The sequence below is a fragment of the Apteryx rowi genome, unplaced genomic scaffold, assembly GCF_003343035.1.
Source record: "Apteryx rowi isolate R43461 unplaced genomic scaffold, aptRow1 scaffold_284, whole genome shotgun sequence".
In the NCBI taxonomy this organism is placed as follows: domain Eukaryota; kingdom Metazoa; phylum Chordata; class Aves; order Apterygiformes; family Apterygidae; genus Apteryx; species Apteryx rowi.
Window position 1 is genome coordinate 961,557 of NW_020449241.1, and position 25,305 is coordinate 986,861.

At 39.7% G+C, this 25,305-nt stretch overlaps 1 protein-coding gene across 5 annotated transcripts in view; it reads left to right on the plus strand.

Annotated features, from left to right (window-relative positions):
• Nucleotides 1-25,305, plus strand: part of DAB1 (DAB1, reelin adaptor protein) — a 122,973-nt gene that overhangs the window by 67,845 nt on the left and 29,823 nt on the right. For 3 of the 5 annotated variants that reach the window (XM_026069024.1, XM_026069025.1, XM_026069026.1), the window contains exons 4-8: nt 14,353-14,484; nt 15,099-15,218; nt 15,788-15,826; nt 17,112-17,177; nt 21,920-21,979. In XM_026069024.1, coding sequence (XP_025924809.1) covers nt 14,353-14,484; nt 15,099-15,218; nt 15,788-15,826; nt 17,112-17,177; nt 21,920-21,979 — 417 coding nt within the window. The remainder of the gene's footprint in view (nt 1-14,352; nt 14,485-15,098; nt 15,219-15,787; nt 15,827-17,111; nt 17,178-21,919; nt 21,980-25,305) is intronic. The other 2 variants (XM_026069027.1, XM_026069028.1) reach the window with 2 other exon arrangements.

The following is a 25,305-nucleotide window of genomic DNA, read 5'->3' on the forward strand; positions in this document are numbered from 1 at the left end:
AGCTGTGATGTCCATCGTGACTGCCAATGTTGCTGTCTCAGCTTATTCTTTTGATCATGTCAAAATCAGATTGCATTCCTGTGCTGAATCTGTCTTCCCTCTTGTGTCAACCRTAGTCCAACTGGTTTTGTTTCCAGGATCCTTATGGCTCCCTTTACTCTTCATCCGCTTTGAAGGAGTCATTCCATGGTACCAACTTTCATCATTCATTTGTTCAGCTCGGTCAAGTCTTGGGCCATGCTGAGGGCTTCTAGGGACTGCAGTTATAAAAATATTAAATAGTAACAGTAAAGAGTTTACTGAAAGAAAGCAAAGTAAAATTCTGCATATCTGTGGCCTTTCTTATGCCTTGTGGGCATTGCATGCATTGCCTGCAGCTCCCMCCTGTGAAGGATGCCTCTGGCCAACTTGGGAGTCTTACTCTGTTGCTTTACCATTTCCAGGCTTTCTACTCATTAATAGGAATACTAAGACATGACATTTACTGGTTTACGTGTAATAAATAAATCTAATTAGAATATAGCAGAGTAGGGGACTTAAACTTTACATATTACTCTTATAAGGTATTTATAGTATTTATAGTCTTCCAATAGTTTAAAGGGGAAAAACAATAACACATTTCATCAATAACATTTGACAGTTAGCAAAATGTAAATGTCAGAAGAACCCACTTCCATAATTACGGCCCTTATTGACTATTGTAATTCATTCCTTATTGGCCTTCCAAACAGCGCCTTAGACAATTTAGATAGTTCAAAACACTCCACAGGGGGTTCTTAACAGCTGCAAACTCGTAGAGGTACCTTTCATACGCGCGCAGTGTGCTATATAAAGATTCATAAGGCTTATGTATTACGACAGTTTTGTCACTGCAAAAAAAGAACCCCAAAAGGCAAAACTCGGGTGTGATTTCGCACACTTTGAAGCCTTGAGTGTTACAGGGTTTGGAGCTTTGGCTTAAACCTTATGGCTTTGCCTGTTCCTAGCTCACATGCACACGAAGGCTGGAATTTCTCTCCTTTCTTTCATTTGGAAATGTTCTGACCTAGAGGCGAGTTCAGCCTTCRTGTAGTGAGTAGCCATAGGAACTGCCTTGTGATGTCTTTGACGCTAATTGACGAGGAGATAAAGCTATTTCAGGTACTTCATCCTGACTGAAATAATTTGTGGGAATTTGTTGTGGTTATGTTTGCAGTGTGAAAAAGGTAAAAAAAAAAAAAATTTGATTGCTTTCAAAAAGGCAGAAAACTTGATTTTATAACTTCAGTAATGGTCTCGTTTGGCTATATACGGCCTCTTGCTGTTTAAGCTGAATGCCCGGGGCGGATTTAACAAAGGGAATTACCACTGCGTGCGTTGTGTGTTACGGCATGGGGAACCTCACTGGATGCATGTTCCCAATAGCCATTTCGCCTCCGTTGCATATGGCAGTGGGTATCTATCTATAGAGCTGTCGTAGTAAAAATTACAACATAAACACTTGAGATATCGACTTCTATTRTTTGGGTATTTTCTTGCCCATTATCACTAGCCTTCTGCGATTGAGATAACTAAATCAGGATGCGAAAGCCACATTGCAGTCCCGCTCCCAGTGGGCTGTATTCCTCTGCTCCAGCTGGTGTTTTGTCCTACAGAGGAACAGCCGAAATAGAGTTGTTTGGGGAGGGGGTTGTCTGTAAGTGTTAGTATTTTTAAGCCAGGCTAAAGCATTACACACTGGAAAAAATTGCAGGGCCATTTTCAGCACAAGCAGAATTATAATGGCTGAATCTTAAACTGCTCGGGAAAGGGTTCAGCAAGAGAAYTGCTGCCATAATAATAGAGCAGCGACTGAGATGCCTGGAAACTTTCCTGGAGAGCGGTGGGGGTGCTGTGCGGGTGCCATCGCGGGAAGGTACGGCCCCCTCGGAAAGCCTCTGCTCCTGCCTCTCGCAGCTGCCGGGGCAGCGTTTTGCCCGGGCGTGCGGCTGGTTTCCCTTCCCAGGCAGCGCGTGTTGTCTGGTAGGCTGCTCTGCAGTTTGCCGTTTGCCCTGGTAATAGCAACGCTACTGGCAATGCTTCTGAATTTTTATCCCGACTCGTAAACTGTTTAACCTCTCCTATTGCTGAAGTCAAACGCAGAAGAGATGGATGACCTTAGCAGTCAGGGTAATGGTATAGGGAAACTACAGAAATGTTTACTTTTAAAGTTAGCTGGAGCTTGTGCAATGATAGTAATAGATCTCTATTGCAGTAAATTCAGTGGGCGATGTTCTGCCCTCAGGTGCACATTTATGTTTCCAGGGAAGTCAACAAGAGCTTTGTTGAATCTGATAGTCCGGGGGGACAAGTAAATGTTTTTTTTCCCCACTTAGTTTATGTGATAAGTGTCCCTATGGARGGAAAAAGGAAGAAAGGGCAGTGGCTGTCACTGAATGCTGGTATTTGTCAGCAGTTACCATATGTGTTTTTTTTCCTGTCCTTCAGTTGAACAAGTAATAAATGTCAGATGCCGCTAAATCTTTGCTTAATATTTAAATAACTGTTCATAAAAGTTGACTTCCTAAATGAGAGGATTGTAATCATAACCTTTCTAGCTCTTTCATCCACTGTATGCTCACCATGCATGTGTTCATGTATTGCAGAGCCTAAAGCCTAGAGCTGCATCTCTCCTTGCGCTATGCGGGACCTGGAGGCAATCATGGAATTACGGCACGGCCTAACACATCCCTGGCTGTAGCACTCATTTAGAAAAAGTGGTATTTAATAAACTCTAGCAATCTCTACTGTTAATACTTTTTCTCCTTTGTGGTTCCCATGCTGATTGTGCTCCCAGTGAAGCAGCAGCATCAGCCCTATAAGACTTTAAAGGGAGTGAAGGGAGTGGTATGAAATAAGTGAGGCAGAGTAGTTACTAATTTCTGAGTACTGTGAAACTTAAAGAGGAGGAGAAGTCTGGACATCTAAATATTGCATATGGCTCTTAGCACCGGCTCTGCATAGCTCTGAATATTTTTTTCTTTCTAGATATTCAAAAGAGGATCTGAATCAGTTTGGGTTTTTTTAATTGTATTCTTGCTTTGAAAAAGGCTGAGCAGGATAGTAGAAGATTTAATAGCCTTATCTTTAATTAGCCAAAAAGTCTGAATGCCTTCCTGTGAATGATACAGGAGGTTGAAAGTATTTTAAAGTGTATCGCATGTGAGAGTTTAACCTGTACATGCATATGCAGTGCACGGGCTGAAGTAATGAGGAAGTTTAGTTTTGATTAGGAGAACAAAAATGGGAAACATGCTGTGCACAGAGGTTGTAAAGTGGGGGAACAGCAGAGGCATAAGTATTAAGAAAAAAAAAAAGAAAAAAAGCATTAAGCATTCATGCATCAAAGCTCTAAAAGGCTCTGTTGCATGCATTTAAGTAAAAGGTGAGCCCARCAGTGTGTGACAGCCTTCCTCAAAGCAGGTCCTGTGTGACACCCACCGCTGTGACGGAAAAGCAGGGCCGGGCGGGAGGAAAGCAAGCGTGGTTGAGCCATGCTCTCTGCTGGGCCAAGCCTCTGTGCAGGCTGTTTAATCAAAGCTTGCTTGTTGAGGTTTCAATTAGGYAGAGAAGACTAAACTAAACATTCAGCCTGCTTTACATGGAAATGAGAAGGGGAGAAACAACGCTGGGTATTAAAACGTGCGAATGGAAGCTTTAGAGCTGTCCTTTGGTRCCAGGGCAGAAGTTTTAAAACACTCTCCACTGTCTTAATTGAAACGTGGAATTGTCATAACACAATGTGACAAGCACCTGCTGAGCGGGACTCCAGAAGTTCCTGCCTCTGGATAATGAAGAAAGAAAAAAATCAAGCCAAGAGTTAGTTGGAAGTTCTTTGCTCTTTTTCGAAACCTTTTTGAGGATTATCTTTTACATTTTATGTTATTCTTATCTTTAGGGCTCAAGTAATATACACACTGATGTTTTGTTGCTACGGATATGTTATATCCTAGGTAAAGTGTTTGTTGTGAGACTTGAGCAAAATGAGTGGCACTTTTCAGCGTATGGCATTTTCTGGAGTTTTTTATACATGCTGTGGTAACTCAAAGAGAAGGTATCCTTTTTTTTTTTCCTATAGGAGGACTGAGTATAAACTGGCATGAAGTAAGAGCATGATATTTATGACCAGGGTAGGTCAGCAGTGGTACTGTTCTCCGAATGCTACGGACGACAGCTCCAGAGTCCAGCATACTGCACAGAAATGCCTGTCTTAGAAGTTAGACTCACTTTTGCGAGCCTTCATGTACACCGAATCCATTGATGAGCCTTTAGGCACATTAAGCAAAGGCCTTCTTGTGATATCCTGTGATTGCACATCAGCAATTGTGAAATAATCTGAGATCCTACAATGTTGATAGATGTTGTTCCATCTGCAGTGTCTGCAATATCTGCAATCAGAGGAGTATCCAGCAACTCGGACATCTCTGCTGGGAACCAGAAGTATCTCTCATGATAATGAATTTCAGCAAAAATAGAAAAGTGATGTGTCACCCTGGGATCAAAAGCTTAACCRTTTGTTGGTGTAGAAAAGTTAACTCAAATGCTTCTCATATGAAAGCCAAAGTCTGTGATAGGAGAACTTTCAGGATGTCTCCTTTAACTGGTATTGTATATTTGTATGCTGGCCACTAGAAAATTAAGCCTTTAGACATAAACCAGGAGCTGAATAGATTTTGACCATTTCTGTACTGTACCATGTGAAACCAATCTCCTGTGCTCTGCTCTTTGACATACTGATCTTTTGAGGAATATAGATGGGGTTTGTTGCCTGTAYGCTTTGGTTTGTTTCTGATTCTGAAATTACTTTTAGATTTAAAAGATACAAAACATGGTGTCTTGTGAATCTCTCTGCACTTCTGCTTTCATTTTTAATTGGTTTGTGAACACGACATATTGGTTATATGCAGTTTGTGAATTCAGAGTGTTTTGCTTTCCCTCAGCCCCCTTTAAAGTATTATAAAATTGGTATGAGTATCTGGCGCATATATCTGTGTGTGTGTGTATATATATATGTATACATATGTGTATGTATGTACATGTGTGTTTATATATATATAAAAAACAAATCTCTCTCATCTTTTTTTCCCCCCAACTGTTCATATGCATCAATTTTTTTCTGCAGACTCCTCTGGAGAAGTTTGTAGTGTTRTGGAAGTGGATTTATGGTTCAAGAGAGTTGTTTTCTAATGACTATCCAGTGCAGCCTAATTGTCCAATACTGTGAATATGAGTTGTTTTTTTGTGATCTTTGCAAGTTCTCCTTTATAAAGTTTGTGTAACAAATCAAGAGAATCTGAGGCTGGTTGTCACCAATGAGCTTTTCAAATCACTGGCTGCAAGAAGAGGGTGGGTCATAATGCTCACTGAGTCTGAAGCACTTGCAATCTGAAGTAGTTAAAATAAAGCCAAAAAATACCCACAAAGCTCCTAGGAGTTGCATGAAGACATTTCTTTTGCTGTTCATATAAATAAAAAGCATTTCAGAAGGTGAAGGATATTGGTGTAAAGGAGCAAAAGAACCTCATAAAAGTAAAGGCTTCTCGAAAGACATTCACAGTCTATGAAGATGAGTGCGATAAAARTACTGAGAGATTGTGATCCTGTAATGAACTGACTGCCTCATTACTGCATGCTGCGTTCCCTCAAATTCAACATATAATCAATAAGGGTCTTATGAACTTCAGAGTATACCAGGAAAAACTAGAAAGCAAGGTCAGAGGTGCGAGGGCTTAGGCTGTGTGCAAGCTCTGGCTTGAGAGCAGAGGCATGACTGGCGTGTTGATGGCTAGTTTGATCTACTGACCGTTTTCTGTGAGGTGGGTGGTAAAGGGAGAATGCGTTTGGGTGGACGGTTGGCAGCCCTGGAGACCCAGCAGCGGTGCTGGGCAGGTGGCCGTCCTCCCTGCTGGGGGAGAGAGTGTGCCCTCTTATTCTCCCTCCCCGTAAATTAAAGAAATATTCTAATGAACGAATCTTGTTACTTGCACGCCACATTAAAACAGTGAAAAGGGCAATGTAGGTTGTTGTATGGTCTCTAGCCAGTCTCAAACAGATCAAACGTTGGGCTGTATTTCATTATTGGGCTGCTCTGAACTTTGATGTTGAGATCAGGAGTGTTTTGGTACCTCTTGGTATCCCTGTGCAGAATWTGCTGGAGGCAGCAGCTTTCTGGTGGCGTAGGAAGTAGAAATAAAATTCTTGCATGACCATCCCATTAATTTTCCTGTTCTGCATCTTGTAGCCGTTTTAAAAATCTTTTCTTATCTCTTCCATAACAAATTCTTCTTTGTTTTAACCAGTGTAATAAAGCAAATGACCATGTCTGTTACAGAAACAATAAAAAAAACAGTGAAGAAGACTCACGGGAGGTCCAGCATTATGGCTTTAGTGTAGCACATTTGTTTTTGAAAAGCTCTATGAAAATATTTTCTTTCCCTTTAGGATTTTCTTTGTCCTGGAACAATATTTGCCAATGAATATTTTAAATATAACGTGGGATTAATAGTAATTGGATAAGGTTTTTAGATTTGGCTGGCTAGTTTCACTCATAGTGCAATATGAAATTGAAAAGCTTTTGAAGTGAAAATGTGAAATTGGAAGCGTTGCGCGTTCCAGTTTTGTTTTGTTCTTTTCCCAAGTTCATATATCTAGTAAATGGATCTTCTGCATGAGCAGCTTAGCCTTTGCTTTCTAAGACAATGAACAATAACAACATTCATATCTGGTCTCTGTCAGGCATTATTACAAATTATGAGAGCCGGGCAGAAGTTTATTACCGGAGTGGTGCTCCTTTTCACAAATTAGGTTGTTGGATTTTCCAGCGAGCTCGATATTGCGAGTTCATTCATCACAATTAGACTGCTGCGCTTGCAAACTTAGCGCCCGCTCGCTTAATTGACGGGCAGCGTGCGCAGAGGGTCCGGAACGGCCGGAGCTCCAGCCGGGTTCAGAGCAGCCCTGTGTGCAGCTGGTGCCTAAAGCACCAACAGGGCACTAGCGGTCRTTCCCTGCAGACAGAATAGGATACTTTCTCATCAAGCAAAGGAAATGGTAAGGTTTAATTCCGATTTTAAGTGAAGCTGAAGCACCCCTTTAAGTCGTCTTCCTGAGTCTGACCACACAGGCGCTTATGTTAGGTCCTTTAGCTGAGTGTTTGCCTTTAGATAGGATGAATGCGTGTACAGATTGAGCTTAGTTTAGCGCTTACCTTGAAGACTTGCTTTTGCTGATCCTAAAACGTGTGCTTATGCCCACTGACTTTTGTCCGTCTTCGTGACTCAGCTCCCCATTGCCATGTGAGCTTGGGCAAGTCCCAGAATCTGTTGCTGCTTCGGTCTCCGCAGTTGCAGAAGAGAATGGCTCTCAAGAGTTTATGCAGGGGATTAAATTTATGCATCTGGGTGCTTTGCTGTGTCACAACCAGAGTACTAGCCCCCTGGAGGGACCGAGTGTGATAACTGTGGCTAATTCTGTCTTGATTCTTTTTTTTTTTTAATATTATTGTTGTATTTTATGTGCTCCTTTGTGGTACAYAGACCAAGCTTTGATTTGCATGTAATCTGAAAGTGTGTTTTTTGTGCCATGTTTATTTTATTGCGAAGCTTGTCCGCTGAAAAGCCTTTTAGAGGCAGTTGGCACTTGGAAAAGCCTTTCTTCAGGTTATTGTCTGTAAAATCAGTCTGTGTGGAAGAAGCACAGGGATTAGGCTTGCTTTCTTCTCGTTGTGGAGAGAGGCTTAACTGCTGCCATCCAAGAAGTCCATTCAGGCTTGGAAAACCCTCTAGAGGTTATACTTTCCTTTTCTGCTCCGATTCTTGTTTTCCACAGGAAGAAATTCATAACATATTGTCAACCCAAACTACGGGAATGACTGTCAGAAGGATTCAGTGGTGGACCATTCATTTTCAGCTGTATAGTGCATTGTAGACGTTCAGACTCTTTCAGCATAAGGGTTCGAGCATGTTTGCCCTCAAAAGCCTTGCTTCCAAGATGGGTCTGCAGTCTGTGCTGCAGTAAAACTGAAAATTGACCTCTTGTTCTTTATGTGCTTTTCTCCCTCCATGCTAATATGTTCGGTTTGTACTCTTTTATTTGCCTGTGAATGGTGCAAAACTCATCGTCTTAGCTGGTGCCTGGAAATGCAATCAGATACTGAGATGTCCATGACCACCAGAAGTTTCTTGTGGGTTTTGCTTTTCAAGTCTTCAGAAGTGACATTTATTTTTGAAAGCTGAATTGAAAAGCTACCTTGTTCCAAGACTGCTTGCAGTATTAGTAGGAATTCAGTGTTTTGATAATTTGCTAACCTTGAGGGCTACTGCTCTCCTTGTCCAAATCAAACTAGATGAAATTTTCCACATGTTGTAGTAAATATTTATGTATGGGATTTTTTGTGCCTGTGAAGGTACTTATCCAAAGAAATCACTACTGTATTTAAGCAGCATACTGTGATCTGTCCTACATTGTTTTTTTCTGCTGTCCTCTCCCCATGGACATGCAACTGGAGTACTCCTCATAGTAGGAAAGGGCTGTCACATTTGAAATATGATCTGGTTTCTATCTTGCCTTCTGTTTAGCCACATCATTTCTAAACCTTTTTCTCTTGCAAGCTATATTTTTTTCCCCTTTCTTCAAATGTTCCCTTTTGTAGTATGCTGGGGAATGGGTGAACTGCTCCCTCAGTTATAAATTATTTGGATGCTTAATGAGGTTTGTTACGTGCTTTCTGAAAACTTTAAGTGCAAACAGGCTGTGGGCACTGCAGTGTACAGTGTGATGAGACTCCTTCCTTGCCTTTCTGACCAGCTGGAGCAAAATCCACACATTTTTTTAGATTCGTCTTTGGAAAAATAGCCAAAATGATAAGAGGACGTAGTTAATGGAAAAGAAAAACGCTAGTGAAAAGCACCTGTCCAGCAGCAGACGAAACTGCAGCAATAGCACCACACTTTGTAGTAACCTGTCACTAATTGAGAAATCAAAAGCAGCGACAAATTCCCAGGGGAACGGTGCCCCAAGTTCGTTGTAAAGCCTTATCTGGTTAGATTGAGCTGCCTCTGACAGCAGCCTCCAAGTTCGGTCTCTTTTACACTTTGGCACCGCTCACAATGCCGGTTTTGTGCTGAACCAAGTGCTCTGAGTAACCACCAGGGAGGAAGGAGAAGCTGAAGGCAGCAGGGGAGCCACCAGCTTTTGCGGTGAATGAGCCCCGCTGCAGCTCCTGTTCGCGTTTGCCGTGGGCTGGTAGCAATTTGCAGGGGGGTTGGAGTTGCTGAGAACTGGAGCTCTGAAACGCGCTGAGCTGTCTCCTCTTTGCTAGTTCATATTAAAAGGAAAATTTCTGCAGTGGCTAGGGGAATGCTTGTTGCGTTTCCCCCATCTGCTTGTTCCCTGCAAGTCTCTGTAGGCAAATGCCTTGCCACCCCATCTGCCACCCAAATGCTAAGTTCCAGGAAACAACGCTGGAAAGTTTGTGGTTCAAATATGACTTACAGATTTATTTTCCGTTGCACTGACTTTTGATCAGTGACTTCTTCCCCAAACTGGCTGTATAAACTCCCATTGAAATACAGTTGTCTCTGGGGTGAAAGGTAGCTGAAAGATTAACAACTGCTTAACAGATACCCATGCAAAGTTAATGGATACCAGGGCAAACCTCGTGCCAGTATGGTCCAATGAGCTATTTGTTCCAGATGTCTGGGTGTCTGTATTTTTTTTTCCAGTGTCTACATAGAATGAACTGCTATCTGTCCATGCCTGAAAGTTGTAAAACTAGACAGATCTGGGATTTGAATCTGTAGCTGCAGAGGGTTTTTTCGTGTTTCGCGTCTGCTCCTTGAGCGTGCGTTTGGACTGCTTACTGTGGCATTTTTAAGACTGAGAGATAGGAGCAGCTCCAGACCACCGCTGCTAAGTGCATTTTAATGAAACAACAGAGAGTCAATGTAACACAAATGAAGGCAATTAGAGAAACGCGTATGACCAATTGCAGCCCCCATGATCCCTGCAAATCTCACACTAAAACAGTCAGGAATTGCTAAGGAAATGGCAGCGAAGAGCATTTCACAAACAAGCCATTGCTTGCCCATCTCGAGCACCGTTAAGGAATATGATGGTCTCTTGCATGTAGTGGAGTGACTGGCCAGGCTTCGGCACCACTCTGGCGTTCCTTGCAGCAGTGGGACAAAATTCATCGCAGAACCACTCGTGTTTTACAGGTCATTGTTTGCATTTAATGTGTTGCAGTAAATAATGGTAAATGTACTATTACACTTTCAGCTTGCTAAGCTTATTCTTAAAGCATTGCCATAATCTTACATGTTAGATTCAGACTCTAAGATTTGTATTGGGTAATCTTCCTAATCATGTGGGATCTGTGGTGGGTTTTTTTTTTGAGTACTGTTGAACAATCACAACTTGAGTTGGGATGTGAAAGACTTGTAGGCAGACAGCAGCACAACTGAAACCATGGCCTGTAAAGTTATTTTATGATGAACCGTTTAAGGATTTTGCAATTTGGGTAACTTTGGAGCCCCAAATCAAAGGATTTGCAATATGCACAAGACATGCAAAATGCATCGTTGTTTATTGATTCAAGTGGAGTAGATGTGAAGAGACAGGAGCAGAAATGCAGGGGATGCTAGGGCCATGCGTGTCACTTGCAACCCGGTAGGGATAGCGTGGAGATGGTAACAGCGGGGCAGTCAGCCGATACCACCGGTCTGAAGACAGGCTCACAGTTTGTTTATTCAAGTTATTCAAGGCAAAGGGCTGTGTAACTTATACCCTTGTGCAACTTGTCCTTAAAGACGTACTGCTATGTGGTACGTGCTTCCATCTTTTGGTGGGACAGATTTTGCAGGAGGTTTTGCAGCTTGCAAGATATTTTTTGTTGTGGCTCTTAACACTGTGCCCCAGGCTTCACTAAATAGACAACCTCATTAAAAGAGAAATAGCGATAGTAAAGCAGTGACTTTCTCATGCCATCTAACTCACATACTTGACATGATTGCTGGGCCCTCCAAGTACTTAATTGATTGACTTAATTGATTTAGTGGAACTGGAGGCTACAGCGTGGAAATGAAGGGGCAAGATGAGGTGAAAGGGGTGAAAAAATTTATGATAGGTGCCAAACAGCCTGCGGGAAATTAGAAATGCTACGGATCTCAGAGGTAGCTAAATCTATTCAATGTGATGTGCAGGGAGCAACTTGGGGGAAGAAGAGAAGCAGGGATAGACTGGAGAGCAGGAGGGAAAATGAGAGTGAGCCGGGGAGCCTGGAGGAATCTCGTGGGAAGGGGCAGAGGGAGGAAAGCGGCTTCGGTGCTGCCTGATGCTGCAGCTGTCCCAGGGTACTGCAGGGAGGCGGCGCGGGAGGGTGCGTTTTAAAATCCTCTGTATTTTCAACAGTGACTAAAGTCACATGAGACCTAAAACAATATGGAGACTATGGATGGTGAGGTTGTTTTTTTTTAACAACTGAAGCTTAAATGTTAAAACAAATTACTTTCTAATCTGTGCAATATTTAATTGACTGTATTGAACCATAATACAAATTAAGTCTTCTCTGTAATTTGTTCTGTCATACTGCAACCCTCCAAACAATTTGATACTTCGCTTAGGAATTGGTAAATGGCTCATAGAAACGCTCAGCAAAGATACTGTAAAAACATCAAATAGTATGTGAAGAAATCCATCAGTGTGTGCATAATAAAATGGGGGTGTCATAAACATCCCTGAGTTATGAAATACTGATTTTATATGCTCCTGATCCACTAGAGGTAGGATTAAGTCATGGTAAAGCCTTGAAGATGGGGAAAAAAAAGGAGGCTGGGGGAGAAGGAGGCAGACAAGATTGTGAATATTAACTGCTGAGCAGTGACCAGCAGTTCCACTAGAAGCAATTTGATCTGGCTGTTGTTTCATTTCCTTTTGGGACTGTTGAACAGCCCATGGAGAGAGCGGCGACATGCGAGCAGTTACAAGACTGATTGGATAAAGAAGATATTTCTGTTGGTTGGTCACATTTTACGGGACAGATTAATCTATGCGAATGCACCAGAGGCAAATTTAATCAAAACATGAGAAGACCATGTATTTATAGATTGACTCAATTCTGACTTGCTGTTGGATGGCTGGATGAGAAGAGGCAAGGCTGTATTTCTCACCGTGCTATCCCTTTGGTCATCCTTTAGTCCGGTGCGTTTTCACTGCTGTAAATGGCTATGCTGGGAATTAGGCAGGCTGCATCCTTTAAAAAAAAAAAAAAATTTTTTTTGAAAAATGATGCATTTTTGATCTTGCGTTTTACATCGGTAAACCTCTCCTGACTGCACCAGCAGTGATTTCTGATTTATGATGACAGAAGAGTCAGACAGTCATTAAATGATGTTTGGAATAAATTATTGGAAAATGTAAAAATGACACGTTAGATGAATCTAGGTCTGTGAAAGCACAGGATCAAAGGAGCGTCCGTGACTACATTTCAGTACAGATGTGTGTATGAAATGTTACATTTCATGTGCATTTTTCAATTCGGTATCCCTCATACAAATAAAAAAAAATAGTGCTAAACGCTCCATACAGTAAAATGTGTAAAAGCATAATGCTGCAGTCCCCTTTACTTAATTTGTACATATATTGGTACAGTATGAAAAGTATATTGGGCATCATAACCATTAAAAATGTAATGAGCTCAAAGCAGTTAATAAGGGTGCCTGAATAAATTGGAATGTCTCCATCTGCTGTCTTACACTGTAGGTGATATTTTTCTATGGTAGAGTGATCTTCAAATTTAATTCCACAAGGAAAGAGTCTGATCACAGTTTAATTTTGGTGCAAAACGCTGTCTTGCAATCAATAAAGCACTGTCTAAGAACTTTGATTTAATAGGAGCCGGAGATAACGTTTCCTGTCATATGCAGAATAGAGAGAGGGGAACGTTTCATTTCGTTGTTACAGATAGTGTGCAACTGGCTTGCAAAAAAAACCCCTAATAAATCAATATCCGTATATTACCTAAGTAAGAKCCCATCATTAATTTTAAACAGTTAACGCATTGGGAAAGGCTGAAGCACACCTTCAGCTTAGCCATGATCAGCCTGAAGTCAATGGCAACACTTCCATTTTCCTAAGAGCAAGCAATCTTGATCTTGGGAAGTTAAGAGTCATTTACTGAGAAATGAAAATGAAAAGTGTCCTTTTTGTTATTTTATATGTAGTCATCTGTCTCTTGCATGTTGCCTTTCCTTTTAAATTTCAGTCCATGTTCTGCGGAAGTCTCCTCACTTGTCACTTGCCCTGCATGCACTCGGCTTTTTTGCTTTTACACACACACATAACCTCTCTGGTTTTGAATTTTAAAATGTTTTTAAACTCTAAAAATAACTGGTTGTTTAGAGATTGCCTGGATACCATGCTGATTTTCAAAATGTGCTTTTCTCAAAAACAGCAGGAATCTGGACCTCAAAAGAATTCTTTGTGAGGCTTTGCATGCTCTCAAAAATAACATTATCACTAGCTTATAAAGAGCAGGCCAATATATCAGAAGATAGAAATTCAAACTAATAGACTGTTTTAGATAAACCTTTCAAGGACATTATTCTAAGTAGAAATACTTAAATATTACGTTAGTGATTAAATACTAATTAGGTCAAAGCAAGAAGCAGTGCTGGCGCTCTGTATGGCTTTCTGGCCAAGACATGCTTATAGGAATCCCAGGTTCATGCCCTGGTTGTGGAGACCAAGGGGACCAAGTTTTACTCGYACATTTTAAACAAAGGGGTTTTTTTGTTTGTTTGTTTTGTTTGTTTTTCTTACTGTTAACCAAAGGAGGATTTCTGTTACTGCTTTGCATGAAATACCACTTGCTGGCCGGTGCTGAGCGCTGTAAAGATAAAGAGCGTTCTCCTGCAGGTTCGCAGAGAGTGTGGATCTTAGACCTCGAGTCCCGCAGTCACTGCGGGGCAGTCTGGCTTCACGGTCGCCCTCTATGAACCTACAGGTAGCTGCTGCCTGTTGTTTTATACACCTACAAATAGGTAGTAACTAGATAACATCATATTTTTAGTGGATTATAGTTCATCGAAAGATAGAAATACTCGAATGAAGCTTTTGGTCAGATTATTAAAGCAAGTCAAGTTTGACCAAATTTTTGAAAAGACACAAAGCTTTATAAGTTCAAATGTCAATTGATTTTGACACAGGAGAATTTTAATTTATTTATTTTAATTACATGGGTGTATTGAGTTCCAGGTAAAACATTGACCAAAGAGAAGTTATACGGCTTAAATGGAACATTTTGATGGATATTTCTTACTGTGTTTTTTTTAATAGCTACTACAGCACCATCATGCAGTTCATGAAATTTCATACATCGCAAAGGATATCACAGACCACCGAGCATTTGGATATGTGTGCGGAAAGGAGGGAAATCATAGATTTGTGGCAATAAAAACAGCGCAGGCAGTAAGTATCAGATCATTGCAGTTTTCTACAGTGTGATGCAGTTGAAAAGCTGTGTTTACGAGAAGCCGTTCAAGAGGCCGTTCTCGCATTGTTCGTGAGTGTGCTAGACTTCTCACAAGTATCTGCTTAGATGTGCTGAAATGGCAAATTAATGAAACCAGCTTGGGAAAAAAAGGAATGTATTTCACCATTTTCAATTTTACATGATGTATTCTTTCTAATTAGTAATTATTTTCCTTTCTAATTAAACTAGATTCATTGACTGAATACAGATAAGTTTGGTTATATTCCTATACTCATTTAAACAGAAAATGACAGAAACCAAATAGCTACTTTGCTTGAAGTCTATCCTAATTTCATTGTATTAGAAACCACTAAGAAATATAAGCAATGCCTTATATACTCATAATTATCACTATCATTAATCTGCAAATATAATTAGTTTTACAGAAGTTAACCTTAGCCTGGATGCAATTTGCTGAAGCAATATAAACAAGGTAGAAACTAATTCAGTATGAAGTTYTTTCCCTTTGAGGAGATAACTATAACTGCTATATCGACAGGATGGAAGAAGAGGAGTATAGTTACCTTCATTACTGTTTTTGCTTCTGTAGGCTGAACCTGTAATCCTGGACTTGCGAGACCTATTTCAGCTCATCTATGAACTGAAACAAAGGGAAGAAATGGAAAAAAAGGCACAAAAGGACAAACAGTGTGAACAAGCAGTATACCAGGTACATGCATAAGCTTAGATTACGGCCAAGAAAAGTGTGGTTTGGAGTATCCCCTAAAGCTACTCCGCTGCACTGAGCATCCTCAGCACTCATTAACAGCAGTGTGTTCGAATGACGGACGAATGTGAACCTAACAGCTATCATGAGCTCAAAAGTAGGATTAAACAGTGCTGAAAGCTGTGACATGGGATATGGTGAACATGCTTAGCAACTTGAAATGATCTGTTCATTTCTCACATAGTGTTCTTTCTAATGTAGGGTGAAAATTTTAATGGAAGTTAGTGTTGTAAGTCAGGTTTTTAAGTGTCTAATAGTTTTGGGGAAGATTCAGTATATTTCTGAATGTGTGTATTTGAATCAACTCAAGGTGCAATTGTTGAACTTTGAAACAATTTGAATAAAGTTACTTTGTACAATAATGGGACTATATCTGTATCCTAAAGAAAACTATATACTTAGCTGCACATTTGGCTTATTTCTTTGCTGTCCTTTAATTTCTGAATACAGTTCTTTTATCTCTACTGTTTATGTTCTTTGCTTTTACTGCCTGTCCTCTTACTTTGCTGTAGACAATTTTGGAAGAAGATGTAGAAGATCCTGTATACCAGGTAATTTCTGAAGCTGTAYGGCCTTGGAGTTTCAGAAATGACTAGATGTATGTTGTCTTCAGACACAGTCAAAACTTCTAACAAAATATTGTGAGATTTACTGAGAGAGATCTTGTGAGAAACCTGTTAGGTTTTAACAGAAAGTGACAGGTTTAGAGGTTAAGCTCAAAGTAATAGCAGAATATTTCTGTATACAAATACAGATTAAATCTTCCTTAAAACGTGATTTGTGAGTCCAGAGTTTGCTTCCCACTGAGATTTGTCATCATTTTTGAATACAAAATCTAACAGCAAAGGGAATTACTTTGAAAACAAAGAAGGTGACATCTTGTTCCAGTAGTAATAAATTGATATTTTGTTATTGGCTCTATGGGGCCAGAATTTAAGTCACAGAATGAARTGGAATTGATGTTATACCACACTCCTTCATTTGTTAGCAGCTGGGTTACAATTTCGTAATGGAGCTGAAATTTAAGTCTTATTTCATCCAAGGAAAATGGCCCTGAGCAAAGATGATTATCAGAAATATGCCAATATATTCATGTCCAATATCCTACTGAGTGTGAAGAAGATGTAATCTCAYTTTCAAGTTTGCTTGCTGAAACAAAACATACTGTAGTTCACTCTGTTTTTTTTTTTWAACTAGTGATTTTGTGTTCTTCCATTTAGAGGTATGAGTTGGGGTCACACAGAGAGAAACCAATTTAACCATTAGTGAATACTGAGCACTGTCTAAGGTGCACCAAGCAAGATGATAAAAATTAGGATGCCCTAGATTGTTTTCACCTTTTATAGTGTCAGTCAAGAGCTTTACTTTGTGTGCTCTTCACAATAAAGCAAGAACCTAAAAATGAAAAGCGAAGGGACAGCCTTTTTCCCTTGTGACCTGTTACGTAAGCACCAGCCTATTCTCCTAGTTTGGATTTGACTTTTTTATTCATAGATAATAAATATATGTGGAAATAATTGCCATTATGTAAAAGAGGCAAAATTCATATTGACTTCAGCTAAATTAAAATTGGGCCGCAGGCGGTATCCCTAGTGAGAAAGAATTAGGAAGTTGCTCTAATGCTCATTAGAGGAGATTTAGGTCTATTCATTGCTGTTTTATGAAATATGAAACAACCTTACTCTGTGCTTCCAACAGACCGGTTGTCCTGGTGCCAACCTGTACTTTGAACTTGTTTCTTTAATGCCTGCCTGTGTTTTTATGTGGAATTCCAAATCGCCTTTTTTCCCTTCTGTTTCATCTTTGACTTTTCCTCTTTGGCTGCTGGTGTAATAGTACATTGTGTTTGAGGCTGGACATGAGCCAATCCGTGAGCCTGAAACAGAAGAAAACATTTATCAGGTATAAAATTGCTGCTTCTGTGTTTTCATTGCAACAAATGCGGGCATTTAGTAAAATAGGTTTCATATTTAATTCACTTTTATTAGTTTGCATTCATCACAAAAATGTCTGGCATTTCACTCTTATGACATTACATGAATAATCTACCCAGTCTCAGTTGTGATTTCGCTATTAATTTGTCTTTTCAGCTTCTGTGAAATTTATTGACTTTAAGACCTTGCATTATTGGCAAAGATCAACTTCTGACTACACCGTATAAGGTGGGGGGATAAATAGTGGGGGCTCTTGTTTCCTGTTAATTTTCAAAACTTTTTACAACTCTTCTAAGAAACACTGAAATCTCAGGGATTTCTATAGGCTGGGGATGGTAATCATGGAAGGCAGATCATTGAAGCATCTCTTAAAAGGACATTTTGATGCTACTGCTCTTCTTTCTGCCTAACGAAGGAGAATAATACTGAGCAAAACCTAAGTGCTCTCAGTGGAGATCCCCTACGCTGCGAAAATATTTTCAGAGTGTATGTATGTATTATGTTATAGCCCAAGCTTGCATTCTTCATACTGACAAAAAATCTCATTGAAAGCAAAATAAAATAATGTTTTGTCATGCAGTTTATCCTCAAGGGATCGGTACAGGGTTTATTAAAATATAATGTAATTCATTTTATATAGCATACTAGAGGCAACTCTGGAGATCTCTGTATGCTGTAAGGAAAGTGTGATTTGAGGAAATCATTTAGTATGGAGGGGAAGGGGATTCAAGAATTGATTAGGCATTTCATCTAGATGTACTAGAGGTTGATTTGCTAATAGGAAAAACTTTTTTAAGGTAGGCAGGTACAAGATATACTTCAAAAAAATCTTTCYTTTTTCATTAATGAGAAAAGATAGGAAGAGAATAGAAAAAATGCAAGGGTAGAAAAGCTGTAAACTAGGGGAGAAAGGAGTTAAGTGGAAGAGGGAAATATAAATTAAAAATTAGAAAATAGCTATCATGTAGGCACCACCACAGGGTCGTTAAGATCAGATTCATTTAAGCTGTCTTTGCTGATTTCCTGGCACCTCTGCCACACAGTGTAGAATATGCATCTTTCTACATATCTTAGACCACGATATGTAAGACCAAGATGTCAAGGTGGGGATATTTTTCTAACCTAAGACTGAGAATGTTCTATCACATAATGTAGAAAGTTTGACTATTTTCAAGAAAGCAGTCTCTTAAAAAAAAATGACTGCTCTGGTTGTCAATTTTATGCTGAGAAGAAAATTCCCGTGACAAACACATTCGGACATAATATTTCTAATTGTTGTTCATCAAAGGGTAAGGCTTTTAGGGAAGTTTTAAAGAAGTCTCAGTAAAAGCAGGCAGAATGGGGCAGTCGTTCCCTGTGTGTGGAGATCTTGAATCACACTGGTGGACACCATCTGATGAGTCTCTGAGAACAAGGAAGGAATAGGAACTCTGTTCTGAGGAATAGCCTAAAGAACAGGAGGATCTCTGTGGAGATTTGCTTTTTCTTAAAATGGAAATAGAAGATGATGAACAGTTAGCGAGGTCTTTACTCATCTCGAGGTACCGCTGTTAGTGTTCTGTAAGTCACCAGAGAATTGCTCGAGGCTTCATTTGACAGTATCTGGGTGTGATGAAGTGTTTTCTCCTAAAGTGGTGAACAGAAAATACCTGTGATAAATATATACAATAACTTCAGTATATGCAGTGTAGCACTGTCTTTCCTGTATTTACTACAGGCAACACCTTGAATACAGCAACTGCTGAGATTAGGTAGTTACGAGTCTTATTTCATTATCTATTGCAATTGGCAGATATTGAAGATGACTGCGGTAGATTTGCCCAGGGCCGCAAGCTTCTCAGTTTCCATGTATTTTATGATTTCTCACCTTGCTACAAATCTGGGTTCCCACAGCTCAGATCTTATATTTACATCACTGGAARAAGTGTTTCTCTTAAAAGATTGTGATTAACTCAGAACCATCCAGGCTACTATTAAAAGTGAAGTTAGGAAAAGTTCTCTTTKTTGTTGTTTGTTTGATACCAATTTTTTCTAGCTCCTATTATTTACTAGGAAGCCTTCTCCATACTACATAATGGGAAACACATGTCTCATCAATAACCTAGTACTTTCTCCCTTCAACCTAGCCAAATCTTTCTKCTGGGACTGCTCTGGTTTCCTGCCAAGAGCTTGTACACAAAAAGTTCTCCCTTGGGGCAGAAGGTTCCTGTCCAATGAGTAATTTAAGATGAAAGATAAATGCAAAATGTGGCTATTTCTATTTCTGTTTAATACAGTAGAGGTCACAACTTCTTTTTAAGCGTTCTTTCCTTGTCTTTCACCTTTCTTTGATACATTTACCCCAAAGTCCATCTGTCTCTGTTTGCTMTTTTAATATTGTCTGTCTACATAAGTTGCTCTAAATGCATCAGTTATGCAATGATTAGATCACCAAGCATGTACCAGTCCTCTCACCTAGTATCAGATATTTTAATAACATCTCTTTACTTGCCTGTTGTTTTTGCTAGTGAGATGGGGAGGAGATTTTATTACGTGTTTTTATATCACATCTGTGGCAGCGCTGGTCTCTATGGAGAGGCAGGTTCTGTACTATAAGGGCTGGCGATCTAAGCTTGGGGTTTCCAAATTGTAGTGCTTGTGTTGCTAGTAAGACACAAGCTGCTTCAAAATGGTACCCAGCCCGTCACAGAGCCAGAGCTGTCAGCATCAGCAGTGCTGGTACCCCTTTGCTGATGTTGCTAATCAAAAATAGAAAAAACAAAGCCTTGCAGACCCCCAACCTAAGTAAAGACGCAATGAAATGTGGTGATATATGGCGATAAGGACAGAAGGAAGACAGGAGGTACCAAGCTGGGAGGGAGAATGCCTTTCAGAAAATGTTCTTTGTGATGATACTGGAAGTCATTATCTGCTCTTCTCTAATGTAATTATAAGCCAGAGTTTAAAAAAAAAGGGGGGGGGGAATGGATAGTGCAGGGAAGCGATCATCCCACACTAGGCTGTGGGTAGGAATGTGCAAAGTGGAATGACTTCTGGGAAAAGTTGGAAGGAGGAAGAGGAGGATGACTGATGGGGAAACTTTCTGGGGAGAAAAGAAAAAAGAACCTAGCAGTGGTGGTTTTGGAGTTAGTTTGTTTCATAGTATTTGGTGGAAGAATAAACTTTCCRATGACTTGTTAAATAGAGCGTTCTTGATTTCTGCTCTTGCACTGTCACTTAACAGTCTGCAAAGAGATTTTTGTTTCAGTTGAATTGAATTGTTCCACTCTTAGCAGATCCACGCATGCAGTGTGATAGGTGGTTTTTAGTGGAAGAGGACAGCACTTCRGGAGAACAATGGCAAACACTTTGAGCAAATTGTTCCTGCATTAGGAGTATAAATCTTTAAAAAGCATCTACTATAACTAGGCTCATTCTGTTTTTGTAAGTGTTCTGCACTTACACCTCTTGAGTGCTTTTGAAAAACTTCAGTGTGCGCTAAGTTAATAGAGATGCACCAGTTTCCCTTGAAGGCTTTGACATTCAAATATGGGCATGAGAATATTTGAAACTTTAGAGGTTGTTTTTGATAGATTATACAAAATAAGAAATGATGCCACATCTCAATGAATAAGTAACGTTCCTTCAGCTTCCCCTAAAATTGACCTACTCTGATCTCAGAACTCCAAGATATTTATTGTCTTAGGAAACAAAAAGGTAATCATTTTATCATATCTGCAATATTATTTCTTTTATTAAATTGCGAGGTTTCATTAATGTCTGATGTAGCCTCCTTATGCTACTGTCCTTGTTCAATGGAGAAGTGGCACTGATTGCTTAGAACATGCAGGTCTATTCAGAGCATGTGTTTTTTACTGTTTTTTTTTTCTAGCGCCATGTACAAGATGTTTAGTGCTTTTAGGAAGGAAAAGAAATACAATCACAAATTATAAATCTGTAGAACAGCAGTCCTTAGACAAGCTAAGCCCATTTCCCTTCTCAGTTGTATTTTAAAGCAACTAAATTTACGTGAGTAGGATGTAAATGCCTAAGGCATAACTTATGACTGTTAACTAAAGACTCCCACCCAAAGTTTAGTTAAGCGTATTATCCCTATCCATCAACTCTGTGAGTGTATATGCRGCCTCAGACTCTGGCAGGCTGGTAATTCCTTAATTAGTAAGAATTGCAGAAATGTAACCAAACATTACTTAGAGCAGGCACAGAGCCCCATTGCTGYGGGGATACATGTTATGACCTTAGTTAACTTATGTTATTCAGTGAGTTGGGTAGAAGAAATGCCATAGGCCAAACATCTACCCTTAAATTGGTAGCTTTACTCTGGATCTCCGTTACAAAGAAAGGTGACRTATTGACCTGATCATGGGCATCTTCTAACCTCCAAATGAAATAAAAACAAAACAAAAAAAACAAACCCAAGCAACRGTTAAGTAGGAGGGAGATCCAAATACACCTGAACTTCATGCAACCAAACTTAAGTGTGAAAATCTCATTTCTGAGCAGTGCTGAACTTTGGGCTTTAAAAAATTCAGATATATATTTTGTTACTTAGGTAAGATCTCCCTTTAAGGTTACTCCTTGAATGAAAAGGGGGCCATCCTTGATTTCATTAGTATTAAATGATTACCTTGTACTTAAATATTGGTTGCACATTTCAGTTTTTCATCAGTCTGCTTGGATAATGACAGTATTTTTCATTTGCTGTTGCAGGTTCCTACCAGCCAAAAGAAAGAAGGTGTTTATGATGTGCCAAAAAGTCAACCTGTAAGTGTAAGTATCTTCCCTATTTATATGCAGTAAAGAAGGTATGTTTCTTAGCTTCTTTGACTTTCATAATTTTATATAAAATTTGGTACATTTCTTCTGATGTCTAATTTGTCAGTGATCTGTAAATGCAGGGCTGGCTCAGAGTAGCCAGTAAMCAGAGTAACTTTGCTAAATTCAGTCTCATTCATTACCTAAATCTCCTACTGTCTTTTTTGATTCATTCTTGTGAAACTCACCATTTATAAATGTGGTATCTGTGGTTAAGAGCCAACAGTCAACCTTCTGCACGCTAATGCTTTACTAAAAACGCCTTTGCTGCCTGGGTTAGAAGAGTCCCTCTATTCCCTGAAGCTATGCAAGGCTTCTGAGCCCTCTGTCGTTGCTGGAGTCGCCCAGAGCACACCGACTGAGCTTGGGCTGCGTTTCCTCTCCCTGTGCACTCTGTCAAAATGGTACTTTACGTATTGTGCCGTTACAGCTTGGTTTAAGTAGGACAGCAGGGAAGGCGAGGGCTGAATAGAGTGGAGGTCGAGAGAAGAGTAGCRTTAGGAACAGGTATGTCAGAACACTTTTGTGTCCTCTGTGACGATTTTCTGCAGCTGTAATGTCTGCACCTCTCAAAAGACTTTCTAGTGAATACARTGTGCTGATGGGTGAAGATTTCATAAGGAGCTTCAAATCAAATGKGATAAAGCATCAGGAATTGGCATTAGAATTACTCTTCTGTCATTTGAAAGAAATATATACCATGGAAAAGCAATTATTYTCCCAATAAAACCAACTTCTAGAGTAGCTTAATGTTAGAACAGCTGTACAGTTGTAAGGTAGAGATACCTAACTGCCATTGGTTTAAACAGCTGTAGGAAACTCCAGAAGGAACTACTTCAAGCTTAAGTGAATAAAAGGCTTCACTCAACAAATTTGTGAAGTGACAGAATCTTTGCTGTACATATTACAGTGCTTTTCTGGCTATTACGAGCTGTAATCAGCACAGGCAGTTTTCCTCCCACTGTTGTTATGTATTATTTCTGTAGTGCACTAAGCATACAACAGGCTAAGGGCCAATAAGACCAATAAAAACTTAATTCTTTCTGTTTTATGTCTTGCATGGACAGCTGAATGTGTTRTAAACTAGGAGTAATATGCTGCTTTATCCAGATAGCACCATTCCCTTTCTATGYATTAACATTCTGAAATGGCAAAACATTTATCTGCAGAATATATGAGGAATGGGGACAAGTGCAGAGAGGTGAAGAAATGGGATGATGGATGCCTTAGCAACAGGATGGTACATTTGCTGAAGGGAGGGTTGTACTGTTGAGTATAAATTTGTGCTCTAAATGTAACAGTACTTCGAGAACTTGTTCATTTGTGTTTACATGGGAAACTAGTATTTCTGAGGATTTGTAGGAGAATGGGAGAAAAACAAAGGAAAAGGTCAGGAATCTTGGTTTGCTGTAAGCATGGGGAAAATGTCTGTAAGAGAGAGAGAGAAACACTCCTTTCACATAAGGATGTGGAAAATTGCACAGCTTGGGCTGAGCACAGAGGTGCTGAATAAAAAAAGATAAATGCRGGGGGGACTGGATGGGGGTCTGAATTGTGACACTTCTGTGGCTTGCACAAGCAAACAGAACTCRCCATAAATGTTTCATGATAATCCACTGGGAGGAGGGAGACATCATCTTGTTGACTGGGAAAAATCTAATAAGATATCTCATGTTGCATAGCTAATTAAGGTRTTTGAGGACAAGGACTAGTCGTAGATTCTTCACTCATTTCTCATGCAGTTCAGTGTCCTCTGTACATTTCTTGTGACTTTTTTACTATTCCCTCAGTGAAGTTTCAAATTTACTCAAAGTCTGTAATTTAGGCCTTTGCAGTATGACTGCATGTATAGTATACTCACTGTTGTTTCTGCAGACGCTTTGGTGTTAGACTGTCACGTTACAGAGCAGGAGCCTGAGATATAAGGCATATTGAACCTAGTCTGTAATCATCATATATACTTACTGTCACCTCTATAAAGCTGGTTACAGAACTAATTTTTTGCTATTTCGTGGTTAAGTTTAAAATTATTAGGCCTTTATCACCAAACGAGTTACGTACTTCAATTTATAAAGGGGGAAAAAAAGGAGAAGAGGGAGAAGTATGTAGCTAAGATTGTTTCRCCTTTTTGTATTAGTGTGTAGTACAAAAAAGGAAAGCAGCAGTAGCTCTTAAAATTAGTAATGTAATATTCCACTGCCCGTCTGATTTATTGCTTACCCTTCCACATGTAAGACACTGTCATTGAGATGCTTGCCGTAATTTTTTTATTTTCAATTTAGAGCTGTCCTTATTATATAAACCTGTAAAATTCAATGTGGGGGCAAAYAATCTAGCTCATCTACCTGGTTTAAACATATAAGGATACTCTCCCTATAAGGAGATCTTGCTTTCATTAATTTCATAATGGGTGAAAGAAGAGAGAAATTTTCTTTAGCCTCTAATGGGTTTTAGGCAACAAGAATTTCCTCTCCTGACTAAAAAAACAACAGTTAATAAAAACACAGYGAGTTTTGCTTGAGCTCAAACTGAACTGCCTGCATTCCCTAGATAGATTCATTTTCCATGCTGGGATTGTTTTCCTCTGGTGTGTTCTCAGGCAGGTTATTTCTGGTCTCAGCACATAAAAATGAGGTATACTAAGCTAGTCATCTAGGTGCCTTCTCCCTTTGATCCTCTGTAGTCAATGGAGAGGAATAGCCAGCTTTGCAAGGAATTTCCTCCCATCTGATCTGTCCCTCTCGGGCTGACATGAATGTACATCCAGATGCTATTTACCYGTGGCTGCAGAGGGAGCGTAAATAGCTTGCTGGAATGATCACTTAACTTTTAGATAGAYAGGCTTAGGTGAGATGAATTATACCGAAGTGTAAAAGTTAAAAGTCAGAATCTCTTTTTCAAAGTTTATTAACTGGGAAGTGTAATTCATATATATATATAAATTGTATGTGTGTGTATATATATGTATGTGTGTGTATGTATATACAAAAATATAATTATATATATATTTTTTTTTTCTTAAGGAAGATGTAGCTTCCTAAGAAACCAGGACTGTTTTGGCAAATGTTGCTTTCTCTGTGTTTTGGGTCCCATTTGGTTGAAGGTTATGAAGCATGTTCACGGCAGYGTCAGCAAGTAATTAGCATTGTATATGTATCAAGACAGCCAGTGTACTAGCCCAATGCTGTGCAATCGTGTAAGGCCATTTACCAGAATGTGTCGAAGGACTTCATAGCGCGACTCCTCCTGATCATTGACATTGGGTAATGTGAAGATGGTGG